General features: G+C 42.3%; 1 protein-coding gene across 7 annotated transcripts; it reads left to right on the plus strand.

Moving 5' to 3' along the window:
* Positions 1-13,392: 13,392 nt before the first annotated feature.
* ZNF32 (zinc finger protein 32) lies at positions 13,393-18,258 on the plus strand. Of its 7 annotated transcripts, none has more exons than XM_019444989.2 (3): positions 13,393-13,509; positions 15,933-16,072; positions 17,276-18,258. In XM_019444989.2, the coding sequence occupies exons 2-3, from the start codon at positions 16,003-16,005 to the stop codon at positions 18,067-18,069; spliced, it is 864 nt and encodes a 287-aa protein (XP_019300534.1). In that variant the 5' UTR covers positions 13,393-13,509; positions 15,933-16,002; the 3' UTR covers positions 18,070-18,258. The 7 variants fall into 7 exon arrangements, with proteins under 7 accessions (XP_019300534.1, XP_019300540.1, XP_019300539.1 ...); XM_019444995.2 differs by having other exon boundaries at positions 13,394-13,509; positions 15,933-16,076; XM_019444994.2 differs by having other exon boundaries at positions 13,394-13,509; positions 15,933-16,076; positions 17,318-18,258.
* The last annotated feature ends 1,836 nt before the right edge of the window (positions 18,259-20,094 follow it).

Genomic DNA, 20,094 nt, shown 5'->3' on the forward strand with positions numbered 1-20,094 from the left:
TCAAGAGGAGATGTAGCTAAATATTATTAAAGCTGCACAGAAAGGTGCAAAGATCATAAAATACATAATGACAAAGTGCTGTGGGATGTCTAAGAGCTCTAGAATCACTGGGTAACATGAAACCCTTAGGTTCACAACCAGCTCTGTTTTTCACAAAGTGAAACATAACTACCAGAATTAAGCTTCACAGCTCCGTGACACAGGCAAGGTTTGTTGTCATTATTTGAGACCCAATGGTCTCAATGGTGTGCCCAGTGTTGCAGAATGATGGATCTCTGCTGGGTGCGTGATTTTTATATTTGTACACTTCCCACCATTGGGCCAAAGATGGTCGTTGGAAGTTATCTAATGATAAAAACCATTAAGCTGGAAAGGACCTCTGATGAACCTCTTTTCTAATTTAGCACTGCTACTCTAGAAGATTGTTTGCCCTCTTGAGGCACAGACGTGATCAGAGCCAGTTAATTATGCCCCTCTGGGTTTCGGAAGCACTTTCAACACACAGAAGAGAAGCAAAGTCCCTCCCTCTCCTGTGCTCTTCAACCGGACTTGACCTACAGTCTGACCCAACATCTATTTCCTGTTCGGAAATCCACTACTTTTTTTCATGGAAACTATACCAACTTAACCAATTCATTCTATAAATTCCATGTTTTTTTCTTTCCCCACCAGGACCCTAGGATTCTCCTTTTGATGTTCCCTCCTTTGGAGGGTGAACAAACCAGAATCTCATTGATCCCTTCCAAACAATACCATTTAAGCCTCCAGCAGTCTGCTTCCCTGGGGTCTGTCAACAAAACAAACAGCCCAGAACTCATCCAGGACTTCTCAGGAAAGAAAAGGGAGGGAAAAGAAACTTAAAACTACTGTGCCCTCTGGTGGTCATGAGAGAAACCAAACATACCAAAATATCAAATTTCCCAAAAGTTCTTAAGCTACATTTAAAAATATTTGCTTATAATTTTATAAAATATACCTTTACCATCAATTATATCTTTATAAATGTTACAAAATAAGTTATATCTATAATTATTAAATCTACTCTTTAGATTTACTACTACTCTTTTTTTTACTCTTTCTTAATTACAGTACTATTTGTACCTATTTGATCTGTTTTTCTTGATCTTTTCTTCAGTGAGTTGTCTTTTTGAGGTTAATAATTTTAAGGTTTTCTTTTCTAATTTGTTTTTTTTCCTTTTATTCATATTATTTTTATCTTATACTTCTCTGAATCCCCTTTCCAAGAAATGCATATTGAATGTTTTTTGGTTTTTTCCTTTAGTGATAATAAAAACACTACATGTGAATTTTCTCTTGAATACTGTTTTGATAAAAATTACAGATTTTGGGAGTACCTAGGTGGCTCAGTCTGTTAAGCATCTGATTCTTGATATCTGCTGAGGTTGTGATCTCACTCGAGCTCCACATTGAGCGTGGAGCCTACCTTGGATTGTCTCTCTCCCTCTCTCTTTGCACCCCCCAAAATAAATATACAAACTTTAAAAAATTACAGATTTTCATATGTAGTGTTGTCATTTAATAAACAGCATGTTGCTATATTTCTTAATTTCCCACTTTAGCCAAGTCTTATTGATGGAATTGAGCACATTTTTTAATTTTTATTTACATTTTAGTTAATTAACATATAGGGTAATATTGGTTTCAGTAGAATTCAGTGATTCATCGCTTAAATATAACACCCAGTGCTCATCCCAACATGTGCCCTCCTTAACACCCATCACCCATCTAGCCCATCTCCCTACCTACCTCCCTTCCATCAACCCTTAGTTTGTTCTCTGAGAGTCTCTTGTGGTTTGCTTCTCTCTTTCCTCCTTTTTCCCCCCTTCCCATATGTTCATCTGTTTTGTTTCTTAAATTCCACATGAGTGAAAGAATTGAACACATTTTAAATGACACAATTTTGCAATTTCTATTGAAACATTTATTTTTTTAAAAAAAAAATTTTAACATTTATTTATTTTTGAGACAGAGAGAGACAGAGCATGAACGGGGGAGGGGCAGAGAGAGAGGGAGACACAGAATCGGAAGCAGGCTCCAGGCTCTGAGCCATCAGCCCAGAGCCTGAGCGGGGCTCAAACTCACGGACCTCGAGATAGTGACCTGAGCTGAAGTCGGACGCTCAAACGGCTGAGCCACCCAGGCGCCCCTTGAAACATTTATTGTTATTAGTCTTGCTATATTATGGGAAGAGTTTGTGGCCTTAAGATTTTTCTTTATTTTTTGTAATGTGTTGGTTGTCTTCATACTGTAATGAATTAGGCTTTGTAAAAATTTCAGACAGTAGAAAGTCTTTCAGACTCAGATTCTCTCAGTTCATTCTATTTTATTGTTTTGTAATATATACTTAATTTTTGCCAGCTTGATTTAATAATATTAACTGAGAATGGTAAATTCAAATTTCTAAACCGCATATTTTGTCAAATACTCCTTTACGCTAAATGTTACATACCTTTGTGTCAAAAAGTAACAAAGTTCATAAACTTTTTAAAACGCTGTCTTTAATAAAATCATAATTTTTGTTAAATGCTACATATATATAGCCGATTTCTGTTGACTAAACAATGCTTAATATCAACAATGCTGTGTTTGTATTTGATAAGGCCTTTCGGGGTTATTTTGTTTCAGGTGCTCCTACCGCAGTCCAATGCATACCCTGTCAAGATGACCCGGGGAGCTGGAAGAAGCAAGGCATTTGGAATCAGAACTGGGCAGAATCCCAAACTGAGCACTTCATGGTTGTGAGACCCTGGATGTGCAATGGACACCTCTCTAAGGTAGACAGAGGGCCACTGCCTGCTACATGGGATTGTTGTGAGGAATAAATTATATGTAATATACATAAATGTCTACGGAGACACATCTGTTTCCAAAAGCATCAGTCTTGGGACTGTTCCCAAGTACATTCTTGGGAGCTTTTTTTTTTTTTTTCTAGAGAGAGAGAGTGAGCACAAGAGGGGGAGAGGGGAAGAGGGAGAGAGAGAGAGAGAGAGAATCTGAAGCGGGCTCCGCACTCAGCGCAGAGCCCAACGCAGGGCTCAGTTTCACGACCCTGGAATCCTGACCTGAGCCGAAATCAAGAGTTGGACACTCAGCTGACTAAGCCACCCCACCCAGGACACCCATTGTTGAAAACTTTTGTGTAGTCACTATGGGCTAGTATTTATTGGGGACCCAATATGCACAATGAATTGTAATTTTTAGGCTAATCAACATTTAGGAACCTACCCTGGAAATCCAGGGGAAGGAAGGTCACACATTGTGGAGTGGCAGAGAGGCAAGAGCGGGGGTGGCAGATTTAATAGTTAGTTAGGAATAACACTGGGAGGATAGGGTTTGTTGGAACGTGGGAGGTGAGAGGGGAGCTTCTTTGGCATCAGAGGATACATACTGTGAACATTCCCAATCCACACCCAATATTTTATATATAGTAATTCCTTGTGTATTTCTTGTCTTTAGATGAGTGAATGTATTCCCACTTGCTTCCATCTTTTACTAAGGTTAAACAGGAAAACAGTTCAGTTCTAATCCTCTGGTTGTTATCCTAAAACAGTATCAGCCTCATTTAAAATAGCTTAAAATAGCAATGAATGCACAAAATCCTACTTGCCCTTTAGATAAGTGGAAGACTAATGATTTTTGGCTTCTCTCAATCCACTTTCCCATTCCTTCCTATTGTCTCATTACCTAGTCTGTAATCTTAAGTGCTGGCTTAGAATGATACTATCTGGAGAGCCTGGATAGCTCTAGGTGTCTGACTCTTGATTTTGGCTCAGGTCATGATCTCACTATTCTTGGGATCAAGCCTCACACCGGACTCTGTGCCGAAAGTGCTGAGCCTGCTTGGGATTCCCTCTCTCCCTCTCTCTCTGCCGCTTCCTTGCTTAGGGCCTCTGTCTCTCAAAAAAATAAACAAATAAACATTTTTAAAAAGAGAAATCTCCTCTCAAATTTAAAAATAAATGAATAAATAAATACATAAATACATAAAATGATACTATCTTGAGGGTGGGGGAGGGATAGATGAAATATGTGATGGGGATTAAGGAGTGCGCTTGTCATAATGAATACCGGCAGATGTATGGAATGGTTGAATCACTAGTTTGTTCACTGGAAACTAAGACAATACCATATGTTTGTTTTTTTTTTAACATTTTATTTATTTTTGAGACAGGGAGAGACAGAGCATGAACAGGGGAGGGTCAGAGAGAGAGGGAGACACAGACTGAAACAGGCTCCAGGCTCTGAGCTGTCAGCACAGAGCCCGACGCGGGGCTCGAACTCACGGACCGTGAGATCGTGACCTGGCTGAAGTCGGACGCTTAACCGACTGAGCCACCCAGGCGCCCTGACAATACTGTATGTTAAGTGTACTGGAATTTGAAATGTTGTGTTAAAATTTTTTTAAATTATTTTAATAAAATAAAATGATACTATCTTCTCTCCCAGTGTGTGTGTGTGTGTGTGTGTGTGTGTGTGTGTGTGTGTGTGTGTATGCATTGTTGTTATTGTTGCTGTTACATCCATTTCTCTTAGTCCACCAGATTTGTTAATCATTTAGCCTTACCTATTGGGATTTGGTGATTTTCCCTAATCTCCAGTTTCTCCAAGTGGTTTTGAGGCCCACCAAGAGCTTTTATCTCCCAATAAGACTGATGGTTCTGTTGTGTTACTTAGTTAGTATGGTGTCTCCTATTGGGTGTCCAAGAAAGGAGACCCTGAGACAAAGACTTAGGAGCAAGTAATTTGAGAAGCACAGTTAGGCAGTGGGAAAATGAATGAGAAATGGAAGGAAAATCAATCGAGGGTACATGACAGAATGGGGTACCACTGTGGGCAAACGGGATACAAGCCTGCTGGTCCCTCTGGGAAATACAGAACATACTCCAGAATTGCACAGCTGGGAAAGGAGCAAGCTGGGATATTTCTCCATGAATTCCTATTCCTCCTTGGTTGAAGGTGATTCCTGAAGACATTAAATCCCCATCACTTGAGGTCTGCCACACTCAAAAAAAAGCCAGGCAAATTCCTATGGCCAAAGAAAATCCTTAAGCCAGGAACTTGGGTTCTTGAGGTAAGGAGCCCTCCACAAATGGGAACCTTGCCCACTGAAGCTTAAGGTGAACTCAGGAGATACAAGAGGGGCACCAACAGCATCTGCTAAGGGTGGTATTTTATAAAGTCCCGCAAGAAACACTTGGCTTTGCCAAGTGGACATGTTTGGGAGTAACCGCACAGTGGTGCTGCTTGTCCTTGGAGCCTGTGCCATGAGAACACCCTCCCCAGAGACCTCCAGGCCTGTGAACAAGAAGAGAGTCCCCAATTACATCAACTTCCTCTCTGGTTGTAGAAAGATTACAGAAAAATATTATGTCTCTTACTTTGTGAGTAAGCATTTTTAAATGTTAAATATTTTGTAACTAAATACTTTAAAGTTTTATCACTAAAGGCATTTCTGAAAATGTTATTCAGAAAAATGTAGGAAAATACTTTCTAACAGCTTGTTTTATGAGTTAAAACACCTCCTTTCAACTCCTAGTACAACAAATTTTATTTTAAAAGCATTCTAGTTAGTAAACCAGCAGGCTCAGAATCAAATACTGGAAAAGTCATAAACGCCTACCAACATTTGTATACTATACAATGGAATATTAGTCAACCATAAAAAAGGATGAGCTCTGTCATTTGCAATAACTTGGATGGACCTGGAGGGTATTATGCTAAGTAAGGTAAGTCAGAAAGAGAATATAGTTTCACTTAAATGTGGAATCTAAAAAACAAATGAATAAATAAAAAACACAAAACAAGAAAAAAAACAGAATCAGACTTAGAAACGCTAACTGATGTTGCCCGAGGGGAGGAGAAGTGGGTATGGGAAAAACAGGCAAAGAAAAGCAGGAGATACAGGCTTCCAGTTATGGAAGGGATAACTCATGGGAATAAAAGGTACAGCACAGAGAATATAGTCAATGGTATTGTAGTAGTCTTGTGTGGTGACAGATGGCAGCTACGCTTATCGTGAGCATAGCATAACACATAGAGTTGTTGAATCACTATGTTGTATACCTGAAACTAATGTAACATTGTAGGTCAACTGTACTCAAGTTAAAAAAAAAAAAGAAAACTTACCGACATTTGAAATGCCAATTACAATGCTTTTTAATAGTTGAAATTTTTAAATAGCTGGAAGGATTTCGGAAATAAAAAAAGGACACAAGCACAAATGACGTGTTCACATGTGCCCACTGGCATATTTTGCCAGATATTTACATTTTTTAATGAAAAATATGTCCCAAAATGGTATAGCACAAACCATTTTCTCAATTAGAGTCCATTTCCATAGTGCTCTGAAAACAGCAGTCTTTGATAACGTGAAGCATACATTTAGCACTCACCCTACAATTTATCTTTTCTCTTGTTAAGTAAACACTAGGACTTCTGTTTTCAGAAATGGAATAACCATCAAAGTACGCTTGAGTGTCTGAAAAATACTATGCACTTGAGTGTGCCTGGTTTCCATAATGAAAAGATGCACTCAACTCATAGCAATTTTATCAGATTTGAACATTTGGAAAGATACTTCCATTACCAAGCTCTGCACCACCACCACCTCCATCATGCATTTATCACTAAGATGGAAGTTTCTGAAAGAAAACAAATCTATGTAGCTGTTCTTTAGGCCTGAAGAACTTAGATCTTGGCAGAGCATTCAAGAAATTTTTAAAAGCTCTGGAATCTAGACAGTTACATGTGTGACCTACCAATGAAGGCTCCCACAGGTCACAATCAGGGTCTTTCAAGACAGTGGTTCTATGTTGAGTTTAATCTATATTTAGAAGAACTCTAATGTTTGTTATGAACCCTCAAAGCAAGTGAGATAACTTCGGGTCTGAAAGTGACCAGCTCTGTCCTATTGTATTTTTACAAATGAAACGTGTTGAAACGAGGAAGGAAACTTTAGCTGAAGTGGATCTGCTAAATATAAAATGACACTTTACCAGTAACAATCTCTTGTTTGTCTTGGAAGAAGAATTAGTTTTATCTTCAAATGCAAAGACTCATGGGTTTCATATTCAGCTCTCAAAGTCACTGCAAAAGTTTAGGTCAATTGCAAAGCAAGGGAACAGCCTACAAGACCACCTCACTTCTGACATCAGTTTCAGGTTGTGGAGTTCCCAAAAACCCCCTCAGTTTTGACAGCGTTGCTTTCCCAGAATTCGTGTGACAATACGCACAGCGTATTGCCAGCCAAGGAAGTTCGCTTGAGCCTTGATGTCCAAACTGTTTATTTGGAGTCCATCACACAGACATGATTTATTGTCCATGTGGCCAATCTCAATCTCCATGTAACCCCAAACTCCCACCCGATGTCATACTATTGGCTACCTGGAGTGTCCAGGTCCCATCCTGAGACTATCTAGTGTGGCGGCCCACACCCTAAATCAATCACATTTTTATACTACTCGGTATAATCGAAAGCTTCCAGGCAGATGAAGACACCATCAAGCATGACATTCCAAGAGCTTAGAGGTCCCCTTCCGGAACCCAAGGATAAAAGTCTGACCTTTTGGGGGGCAAGGTTAAATTCTTTACTACACAGTAAAGTCAGGTGTATGATGATTACAATTGCTTGGTTTATATTTCAAGAAATGTGTTTGACTATTCTGAAACATGGTCGAAGCTTGTAAAGCCTTTAAAACCAACAGTTGCAGGGGTGCCTGGGTGGCTCAGTCGGCTGAGCATCTGACTTCAGCTCAGGTCATGGTCTCATGGTTCACGAGTTCGAGCCCTACATCGGGCTCTGTGCTAACAAATAGCTCAGAGCCTGGAGGTTGCTTCAGATTCTGTGTCTCTCTCTCTTTCTCTCCCCCTCCCCTGCTCATGCTGTCTCTCTCCGTCTCTCAAAAACAAATAAGTGTTTAAAAAAATGTTTTTTTAATTTTAAACCAACAGTTGCATTTTTTACTTATTTTAAAATAAAAACCATAACTTTTTTACTTCCATTACAGCAAACAAAAATAAAACTAATTTTTGGGGCGCCTGGGTGGCTCAGTCGGTTAAGCGGCCGACTTCGGCTCAGGTCATGATCTCGCGGTCCGTGAGTTCGAGCCCCGCGTCGGGCTCTGTGCTGACATCTCAGAGCATGGAGCCTGTTTCAGATTCTGTGTCTCCCTCTCTCTGACCCTCCCCCGTTCATGCTTTGTCTCTCTCTGTCTCAAAAATAAATAAACGTTAAAAAATAAATAAAATAAAATAAAATAAAATAAAATAAAATAAAATAAAACTAATTTTTAAGTTTTACTTGGAAAGAAAAATGAGTAAGAAGGAAAAAAAGAAGAGAGGGAGGCAGATCATTTGTATGTCCTTACATTTATCTTGCATTTTAATGTCATCACTCCCAACAGATTTTACTTTCTTCTTTAAAGTGGGGAAATGCCACAAATAAGAGATGAGCGAGACACAACGACCAAATGCAGTGTGGGATCCTGGACTGGACCCAGGAACAGAAAACGAACACTAGGGATAAAACTGGTGAAATTTCAGTAAGACCAGTGGTTTACAGCAAGTGTTACTGTTGGGTATTGTGCCAATGTTAATTTCCTGGTTTCCATTGTTGTTATAATTCTCTCAGTTGTTATTATGAGGGAAAGCTGCGTGAAAGATAAATATGACAACCCCTGTATTGTTCTTGGAACTCTTCTGTAAGTCTAAAATTGTCTTGAAAAAAAAAAGTTAAAAGAAAAAAAGTTTTAAATGATCTATCTCTGTTTACTCACGGATTCTCTAAAATAATCACTTTAATCTTTTCAGAGGTCAACCAAGTCTTTGATGAAAAGTAAGTACTATCTGCCCTGAAAGTTCACTTATGCCATTTTGCAAGTTCACAGACCCACATGCAGCCCATCCACGGGCCCCCAGTGAAGAACCCAGGCTCCAAGGGCTGCAGCTAGGACTTGGGTGTGGCCGGAAGTGACATCCAACCGATTAACTGAGCAGAACAACTTCTGTCTCTCCCTGCAGTCCCAGTCATGCCCTCACCATCTGGCTGCTTGGGAGGCCTTCCTACAAAATGGGCTTACAGAAACACAGTACTTCATGCTTGCCCTTGACAGCTCCTCAAATGGGTCATTATGAGAGGACTACACTCACCCACACAACAAAGGCCACCTCCTCTTTCTGGGCCAAGCAGCACCATAAGTATATCTTAAAGGGATCCTAAAGACAGCCCCACTAAGTGACACCAAAAAGGATAATCAGCTCTGGGCATTAAAGCCTCAGCAGGAAAGAATGGCCTGGGCCCTAGCACTGGAAATAGACCCAAATATATACTAAGTGTGGGGCATCAATCCCTCCCCTCAAACTGCCCCTCCCATCTTCTGCTTTATAAGCAACTCCATCAAGAAACTGAATGAAGAAAGGCATAACTAGTTACATGCCAGAAATAAACGGCAAGGATAAAAATCTGTCTGAAGCCTGCACAAATAGTTTCCACAAGGACGAATGATTTAGACTTGAACAGCTGGGGGAGTTACAAAGTTACAAAAGTGAAGATGCACACACTAGGCGTCTCTAATGTCGAATTATTAGTATCAGGTAATAGTGAGATCAAACACAAGACATATTTGCTCGAAGGGACAGAAGCAGCTGTAGAGAACAGGAATGGCTAGTCCAAGGAGAGGCCAGGATGACTTCCAGCCCTGAGAAATAGCTAGCAAGTCAAGAGACACTTGGATGGCTCTAACTGAGAATTCAACAAACTTACCAGAGAATTGCATTAAAGCACAGATCCCTCTCTTTCAATAGGGTCAGCTCCTCAAGCCTGGCCACTGGTCAAAAGGGGCCTGAGAGACAGCCAGCTTTGGCCTCCATGATGGACATAGTGGGATGGACAGCTTTGCCAAGCCCTGGCCTCCATGATGGACATAGTGGGATGGTTTTGGAGGGATGGGAAGGCTGCTTAGTTCAGTGAGTATACAGAACAGTGGGACGGAAGACATAAAACACGGCTGTTGACAAATGACTAAAGGGGCTTGCATTTTTGACAGGGACTAGAATAAACACAGACTTGAGACATACTGAGAATTGTTCTGATAAACTCTTCCAGGAGGGCAAATTCTACCATTCTAGACCCAAAGACTGCTCAGAACTATGGCAGCAAGGGAAGGACTTGAGCATCATGCCATCTCATGGAAACTTCTGGGGCAGCCCCTCCCTTCAAAGAAACCACAAGTCCCTTGCAAGTCAATAACTTACTTTATAAACTTGGATCCTGCAGCTTTCATTCCACATTTAGGATACAATTATCTGATTTTTGCCCCCCTGCGGAAAATATCCTAGACATAGTATGTACATTTTTAGGACTTTTCAATACATATCACTAAATATCTAATCCGAAAGACTGTCTCAGTCTACACATGGATGAAAATGTCCATTGCCCTGCTCCCTTCTGTAATTTTTGCCATTAAGTAGTTAGGGAAAAAAATTTCCTATTTCACCTGGCATTTTAAAAAGATTAATAGCAAGTCTGAGAATTTTTCTTTAATTCTATTTTTTTCTTTTGTGAGGTGCTGTCCTTTGCCAGATTTCTAATGAAATGTTTTATTTTTGTATGTTATCTTTAAATATGACAGTTACTAATATTTTCCCAGCTTGTCATATTTTACCTTCATAAGTGGTGTTGACACACAGAAGTGTTGGATTGTAATACAGTCGAATCCAGCAATCTTATTCTTTATTATTTCTACCTTTGTTACCATGGTTAGGAAAGCCTTTCCTAAGCCAAGATTATAAAAATATTAATCCACACATTCTTCTGGGCCTTTTGTGGATCTGAGTTTTACATTTTGTATTTAATCCATCTGGAGGCTATCTTGACTATAGTAAGATTAACATTTCACTTTTTTTCTCTCCCAAATGTTTAGCCTTTTGTCGTTAACACCATTTACTGAATTATCTGTCCTTGCCTACCGTTCTGAAATGCACGCAAAGTCGGGGAAGAGTTCTTCAGCAATTGTTCAAATCTACACTGCCGACACCATCACCCGGATCCCCCGCCTCCTGTTGAGTGTGGGCCTTAAGTTGCTGGTGGTGGTTGAAAACTGGGCCCCATTTAGGATGAGGGTGAAGACTGCTAAGTGTCTGTCTAGGGAGCACTAGGTCGCATCAACTCCAGGCCTAACTGCTTTCTCCCCTATTTCCATTCAATATGCCTACTTTCCCGAGACTCCTTAAGAGAATTTATGTAGATTTGTGAAAAAAGTAACTACAAGTCCTCCTTTACAGCCACCTTTTCCCACCAAAGCTTTGTCATCTACTTTCCTGGTGATCTGAAACTTGTCCTAATGTCCACAGCTGATCCTGCCCTCCACAGAACCAATAGACCCAGAGTGACTTCCAGGCGCCTGGTGCTGTTTATCAGCAGACGAAATGACTCCTGGTCCTGGGGTCTGGGAGGTGATGCACGCAGCCCTACTGGCACGGCCTTGGGAGAGAAGAAAGCAGAGACACTCATACAGCATCGCCCAATCAGACATTAGGTCTGGCTTTTGCTGTGTGCTTCCTGGGCTTTGAAAAAGTAAGAGTATGTGGCTGCTCTACAAGGAAGAGACAGAGTAGGGATTGTGCCCCATCCCCTGGTGCAATACCCCTTTCTCTCCCTGACTCTGGAATGAATGACAGGAGGCACCACAGGGAGCTCTGCAGTGGTGCTGAGGGGTCTTTCAGGAGTAGGAGACATCAGGGAAGTTTCCACTGCACACGCAGGGACCTCTCAGTGAGGCAACTGCTGGCCCAGGTTTTAAGGAAGGTAGTGTGTTTGTTTCTCAACTAGACTGTCAGCTCCCTTCATAGAAGGGAGTGCGTCTTCGCATTTGTGTCCCCAACATCCATCACAGTACCTGACACTTAAAACAGGCTCAGCATGTGCTCACGTCGGCAGCACATACACCAAAATGGGCCCGGCACACACAGATTCAATGAACGTAAGTAATGATGTATTACTGGTGATGGTAATGACTAATATTACATAACACTTTGTATATACTCTGTGAAATTAATTTTTGGTTCTGTTTTGCTTAACAGGTAGGTGGCTTTGGGGTAAAGGACAAGAACATAATAGCAAGAGGAGACGGGTCTCCAACTAGAAGCTCTGGAGGAGGGAGCCCGAAGAGAGGTACAAAGAGCAAGAGAGCTCCAGGAAGAAGGAAAGCAAAGGTGATTCCAAGAAAGAAAGAGCCCCAGGCAACAGCAGCCTCCGTCCTCAGGAACTTTGCAGCCATCCTTCCCTGTCCAAATCCCCTCTTGGGGAGGCCAGGATCCTATAAAAGTGCACTTGAAGGGGTCTTAGGGCATTTTTAGAGGTCCTTTATCTCGTAGATGCTCAAAAGCAATCTTGTCCCTTCGCAGTATCACACGACGGGACTAAGGACTTCATGCCTGTGTCTGAGTGGGCTCTGCACAGACGCCCCATAAAAAAAAAAAAAAAAAGCTCTTGCTCCATGTGCTGGTTTTCAGGACTTAAAATTTCTCCACGTTTCAGTTAGGTCTCCAGTTAAGAAGAAAAATCTAATTTGTTACCCTACAACATACTGTTTTCTCTCCATAATTGCTCCATATGAGAAATTTCTCCATAATTCACAAGGTATATGAAGAATAACTTTTTCTGGGTTCACTCACATACCTGTCTTTGCTCTTACGGAACAGAATGGGGGTCGCCTGGCCTGGGCCCTGGCTCTCCCAAGAAACCCACCTGGCACCTGTCCGGTCACCTAACCATACCCCGGGCTCCCCACCAGGGTAGGAAGCCTATCCAGAGTCCGGTAGCTAATCAGTGGTGGAGCCGATATGCAAACTCAAGACAAGATTCTTACCAAAGAGATCTGAAGGGAATAGCTCTACACCTGACAGCAGTATCGACCTTCCAGCCCCTCGAAATTCTTCAGTTGTGACAAATTCTTCCCCGTAGTCTCTGCTTGAAAGATCTGCTCCTAGCTTCAGAGCTGTAACTACAGAAACTTAGTCTTCGCTCATGCAGAGGCTCAAAGCATAACCCCTAAGCACCCAAGACTCTTCTCCCCCGCCCCCCGCTCCCCTACCCCCCGCCAAGACTTTGTTTCCTTCCACGAAGCCCTGCAAGAACCCCGGATTCCCGATTTCCTGGCCCAGCAGACCGCTTCCCGAGGCTGCTATTCCAGGCCTCGCTAATCTGAGCCGCTGCGTCTGGGTCAGTGGACACGGGGCCTCCTCCTTGAGGCCAAAGGGGATCCGCCTGAGGACCCCGCGCGGGTGGAGACCCTCCAGAGCCCGAGCGGCAGGGCGCGCCGCCGAACTACGTTTCCCACAGTGCTCCGAGAAACCGGGACGACCAAGGCCCGGGACCCGGCGGGCAGGCTCGCGCGGAGCCTCCTGGGAGTTGTAGTTCGGTCTGCTCGCGCCGGCGCTGCTGTGGGCTCCGCGCCGGCCTTTGTCTGTCTGCGGGCGCGCGCCGCTGCGGTGAGTGAGGCCGCCGGCCGGGTCGGTGAGCCCAGGCAAGGCGGAGCCGCGTGGGCGGGCCGCCGCCCCCTGGCCCTCCGAGGCCCCAGTGGCCTTGAGCAGGCCCGGCCGGCCTGAGCCCCGAGGGGGGCCGCCCGCGAGGGGAGAGGCGTGCGGCCCGCAGAGAAGGGTCCAGCTGGACCGGAGAGCGGGGTGCTGAGGTCCAGCACGCAGGGCGGGCCCGGGGTGGGGTGCTGAGGCGGGAGGGGAGAGTGTGCCCGGGGGAGCAGGGTCCCCTCCGACGGCCGCTCCGCAGGGCAGAGCATGGGTGAAGGCCCCGCACCCTGGAGACGCGGGAGGGGGAGGCCACAGGCAGGTGTGCCCAGGGGCCTGCAGCGAGGGTTTCACGACACGGTCCGGGAGGGAAAACGCAATCTCCAGGGAGGGGGAATGGGAGAGAGATCAGACTTGTCAGGGTGGAGAATGGGAGAAAGGACAAAATGGACTCAGATGTGTGGAGAAAAAGAATCACCCTCCTCTCATCTTCTAACCCTAAAACTATCACCCAAGAGGTTACCAAGACAGCAAAGTTTACCCCTTCTGCTGGGCCTCTCCTGAGGACTCTCAGCATCAGGCCTTCAGTCTGTAGGTTGTAGCAGAGATTTTGCACATTTGGTTCTTTCGTTCTCCCAAGATCGACGTGATATGACAGTGTCATTAACCCATTTAGTCAGTGAGAAAATAGAGCCGGGGCTGTTTGGTTACTTGCCTAAGGTTGTGTGGGGGTAATGGAGAAGACAAGGCAAGAATCTAAGTTTCTCATGGCCTAATTCTGAGTTTTTCAAAAGGATAAATAGCCTTTCTGATAGGAAAAGCAATTTTCTACTAATAAAGCTACTTCTTTAAAATCTTCTGGAAACCATTTTCTCAGATTTGTGACCTAGGGAGAAAAATAAGACAATGTCCTTCTTTTTAATCAAGAGACACAGCTGAGTTGTTACTTGTTGGAAGATCTCAGCATGCGCAGAGGTAGAGCTATAAATTCTACCCTCTTGTTCGGACCAGACTATTTGCTGGATGCCCCGGGGACAGAGTCCAACCCTGGGTAGCAGTTTTCATGCCTTTTCCACTGACTCTTGATGGATGTGCAGTAGTTGAGCAGTAACGCCTTGAACTAACAAATGAACACCCTGTAGCATCCTGGCACTCTCACAGAGGATTCCTTTGTAGCTTCTACTCCAAATTGGAAGCGAGGCCTCCAAATACCAAGTTTGTTTGGTTTTTTTGGTTTTTTCCAAATACACGTTTTAAATGCCTCTCCAGTCAAAACAACACGTAGCCAAGTGTACAGCTGTCAAGTGTAGCATTTGTTTACTTTAACAAAACGAAGCACTGTAGCATCACACTGCTATTGCATTAAATCAGGAGGCGAGCATTTTGATGAAATATAGTTGATGGAAATAAGGATTATACATTGAACCACTGCATAAAGTGTAAGAATTCCGTAATGAGGATCCTAAAGTAAGAAGGAAATACTCAAAAAAAAAAGGGGGGGGGGGATAGATAATATGGAGCAAGAGGATTCCTAGGATCTTGAAGGTTAGTAAAATCTGGTCAAGCACTGTTACATTCGATTCCATTTTATAAAAATTCTCACCAGCTCTTTAGTGATTAGAGAACTGTCTACTGTAAGGGCATAGACTTTGGACCTCAAAAGTCTTTAATTTGATCCTTTGCCTATCGTTGACTCCTCATTGGCTCTGAGAATTGGAGCAGGTTACTTATCCTAGTTGGAGTACCTTGGCTTGGTTTTGGGAGTCTGGAGTAGGTCTTCCTTTTCCAGGAATTGACAAGTATTTACACATAGAATTGGTATTCTCTTACCTTGAAGAATAGGAGAGGGCAGTCTGGATCCGAAACCTCCTAAATATTGCTAAAAGGTAAACATACGAGATCTCTTGTTCTGTCATAACCCAGGGGGATCTGGAGGGGAGAGCTAGAGCCATTTGCATCCTAAAACCAATCATGACGGCTGAAATGTTGGGTTTTTTTAGATTCTGAATTCCTTTGGAGGCTTGAAGGATAAAAGAGAAGGTGGTTAGATGGGGAAAGGAAGTGGGAGATCCCAATCACATGCCAAGGCTAAAGTACAAACAGGAGTGACCATTATCTTGGGATTGGCAGGAAGAGATTTATGTTTACGTGTTCTCTGCTTTCCCACCTCGTGTTTCCAGTTTGACTCATTTATGTGTGGTCATGGCACCTTTTGGCCAACTTTGCAGTCACATTATAGGTGACTTAAATTATATCAGTCCAGATTTCCTCCATTTACTCACCCCAAACTGGAGCTCATGTTGACTTTATCCTTCTCACTTATCAATTCTCCTGCCCTTTCCTGTTTGTTTTTGTTGTTGTTTTTTGTTTGTTTGCTTTTTCCTCCTCAGGTGTTCAAGAACAGCCCATGGAAGAATCATATGAAGAGGTGGTGATTAAGGTCATACGGCAGGCGTGGACATGTTTGGATTTCCAACAGCTACCCTGCTGGACTGTCACGGAAGATATGCTCAGAATGTAGCATTTTTCAGTGAGTGAGTCGGTTGATCGCTGAGATGCCCTCAGCTCACAACATTCAGTGTCCCTGTCCTCAAGCACTGGTCAGCAGACTGAGGAAGCAGAGGAGACATTTCTTTGGAGGAGTTCACTGTTCCTGGGGGTTACAAGGAAAGCTTGCAAGCTAAAATTAGAAATAATTAGAAAAGCATTGTTTCTTTTTTCCCTGTTCTTCCCACTCAGCGGTAGAAATCAAGGAAGAGAATGGTCTTGATATGGACGCAGTTTTGAGGTAGTCTCTGAGAAAATGAATGAGCAGCTTTACATCTCAGCACAGTCACTGAACAAGGGTAAGGCAGAAGAACGAGGAGAAAATCTTCCTAGGATGACTCCAAGAAAACTGTTAATAGTGATGAAGGGCCCAGTGCAGTAGGAGGCTCAGAGGCAGGGCAATACAGAAAACGCTGTCAGTCAGCATCTGCATAGGAAGTGTTTGAGAATAACTTCCAAACCAAAATTGGTCTCAGTTCCACCGTGGCTTAATAGGCTGAAATAGCATGGATTTTAAAGGGGAAAGTTTCTTGGATCAGATTCTATAATTGTCCTAACGTGATCTATGGTATCAGATAAATTATTTAATTTCCTTGAGCTCCAGGCTCTTCATCTGTAAAATGGGACAATAAACTCTACCTTGCAGGGTTGCATGGATTAGATAATAGATGTAATGTACAAAACGATCTGATATATATTTTTTCTGTTGTCACGGAGCTTACTCTACTGTCAGGAAAACAGATTGGTATACAGATGGATTTCTCATTTATTGATTTCTTCAGGGCCTGTACCAACTTTTATATTTTTTCTTACTGGAGTGCCTCCAAAATTTTAGAGCTTTAGGCCCTACGCAACCTGGATCCATAAACTTTTTTGGAGTCCGATAAAACTTGGGTATGGGGCTCTATTTGGTCCTATGTAGTTTTCATAATTTTCCTAAGCCTAAGGCTAAATTAAACTAAATTTAGAGGCAATATACTACTGTGGAGCATGCCTGTGTTTGAATCCCAACCTTACACTTAGCTGCAAGGTCTTTGACAACCTCCCTATGCTCTCATTTCCTTATCTGTAGCAATCTCATAGTATTGTTCTCAGGATTAAATTATCTATGCAAAGTTCATAGTATAATGGCTGGCACCTAAGCACTCAAAGCATTGTTTCTTTTTTCCCTGTTCTTCCCACTCAGCATATTGGTGCATCTTACATGACTTCCCTCTCATTTTACCAGATGTGATGACAGAAGCCCACCACAAATATGACCACTCTGAGGCCACAGGATCCTCAAGCTGGGATTTCCAGAATTCTTTCAGAAGGGAGAAGCTGGAACAAAAATCCCCAGATTCTAAGACACTACAGGAAGATTCACCTGGAGTGAGACAGAGGGTCTATGAGTGTCAGGAATGTGGAAAATCCTTCAGGCAAAAAGGTAGTCTAACCTTGCATGAGAGAATCCACACCGGTCAAAAGCCCTTTGAGTGTACCCATTGTGGAAAAAGCTTCAGGGCCAAAGGCAATCTTGTTACACATCAGCGAATACACACAGGAGAGAAGCCCTATCAGTGCAAGGAGTGTGGGAAAAGCTTTAGTCAACGAGGTAGTCTGGCCGTTCACGAAAGACTCCACACTGGACAGAAACCGTATGAGTGTGCTATTTGTCAGAGAAGCTTCAGGAATCAAAGTAACCTTGCTGTTCATAGAAGAGTTCACAGTGGTGAAAAGCCCTATAGATGTGATCAGTGTGGAAAAGCCTTCAGTCAGAAAGGAAGCTTAATTGTTCACATCAGAGTCCACACAGGCCTGAAACCCTATGCCTGCACACAGTGCAGGAAGAGTTTCCACACCAGGGGGAATTGTATCCTGCATGGCAAAATCCACACAGGAGAGACACCCTATCTGTGTGGCCAGTGTGGGAAAAGCTTTACTCAGAGGGGGAGTCTGGCCGTGCACCAGCGAAGCTGCTCACAAAGACTCACCCTTTGACCACTCTCTTCAAATGAAGTTCTCTTTATGAATTAAAAGTACAAAATCCTCAGATCGAGCGACCTATCCAATTCTATGGAATGAATGCAGACTCTTTCAGAAAGACCATCATTGGGTAGGGCATACTGACTTTTTTCCTTTCCCCCAAATGAATATGAAAAATAAATGTCTTGTTTATTATCATTATCACATATGTTTCATAATTTCTGTCAGTTTATTTGGACCTGATTTCCCAAAGTAACTCCATTAATCTCACGCATACTGGGAGATTGTTCTGTGTACAGATAGAGATTTTAAATCTGTAGTTGACATCAGTCTTTTTTAAAAAATCAGCCCCTTATGAATGCCAAGATCTTTTCTTTACATGTTCAAATCAATCTTGTATTGGATTCAAAACCACTGGTAAGAATTCATCCCAAAAAGCTTGATAGCAAATCCTTATGATCTAAAGAGGTAAATTATATCAAAGGTCTCTGGACACAGAAATGTTTTAGAAATACTATGGGTTTGATCAGTGATGCAGTATTGCTCCCAAAGATACCCTGATACCAGTTGAAAAAGTATAGAAGAATGTTCATATCATCCCAATTCATAATAGTCATAAACTGGATAAAACCCAACAATAGGTAAAGTTATAATATAATGGGGTATGTTCATATAATGAAATATAACTCAGCAATAAAAAAATAACACAGCTGATACAATAATATGGAAGAATCTCAAAGCTTTATATTGAGTGAAAGAACACAAATACACACACACCAAGAAAAACTACTCTATGGTAATAGAAGTCAGATAGTGGCTAACTATAGGGGGAGGGGACTGGGTAAGGACTGACTTGAAAAGGGCACAAGGAAACCTTATAGAGTGAAAACAAGCGCCATAGGTTATTTCAGGTTTCATATGGTGGATGCCTGGGTCTATAGAATTGTCAAAGTGTACTGAACTCAACATTAGAGTCTATGCGTTTTCTCACGTGTAAAGTATACTTCAGTAACAATGAGATATTTTAAAAACACTGCACACAAGTCCCTTAACACTAATCTCATGAAGAGATGGGGGTCTGTCCCTTCCACTTGAGTCTGGGTAGGCTTGTGACTGCTTCAAACAAAAAAACAAAACTGATGCTACATGATAGCGAAGAATAGGTCTGAAGAGCTCTTTAAAGGTGTGAAAAATTTCTACATAATTCTCTTGAGACACTTACTCTGGAGAAAACTAGCTGCTGTGTGAAAAGCCTAACTTAAGACCACTATGATGGACAAAGCTGCTCATAAGTGCTCCAGTGGACAGCTTCAGCTGAGGTCCCAACAGATAGCCAGCATCAACTACCAGCCACGTGAGTGAGTTATTGTAGATGTCCAGCCAAGTGTAACCTACAGATGACTGGAGCCCCAAGTGACATCTGACCAAAACTGTATGAGAGACCCCAGTAAGAACAGCCTTCCCAAATTCCTAACACAGAATCGTGAGAGAAATCAAAAGTGATGGTATAACCACTAAATATTTAGATTATTATACAGCAATAATAGAACATATTTTCTAAAAGGATAAGATACTATGAAAAGAAAAGGAAAAGTCTGGGAGAACAACTTGAGATTTACTTACTGATTAAACCAAAACAGGAAATCATGATTTAAGATTCACCGGAGAGCTTAAGATTTAAAAATAAACATTTATTTTGACAACATAGAAGGCAAGACATAGATTAGTTAACCCAGATACAAGTTAATATGAAGAAGTAAATGCTAGTCTCTAGCAGTCCTGCACTGTAAGAAATTTATTAGATAGATACTTCAGTAACGAGGCAGTTTAAAAACACTGCCCACAAATTCTCTGATCTCACGAAGGGATGGAAGTCTATTTCACCTCCACTTGAATCTGGATCGGCTTGTGACTGCTTCAAACACAAAAAAATAGCAGAACTGATGCTACATGACTTCCAAGAATAAGTCTGAAGAGCTCTTTAAAGGTGTGGAAAGTTTCTGCATGATAGGTAGAGATAAATACATACAGACACAGCTA

This window comes from Panthera pardus, unplaced genomic scaffold (assembly GCF_024362965.1).
Source record: "Panthera pardus isolate Hobbes unplaced genomic scaffold, ASM2436296v1 HiC_scaffold_22, whole genome shotgun sequence".
NCBI lineage: Eukaryota > Metazoa > Chordata > Mammalia > Carnivora > Felidae > Panthera > Panthera pardus.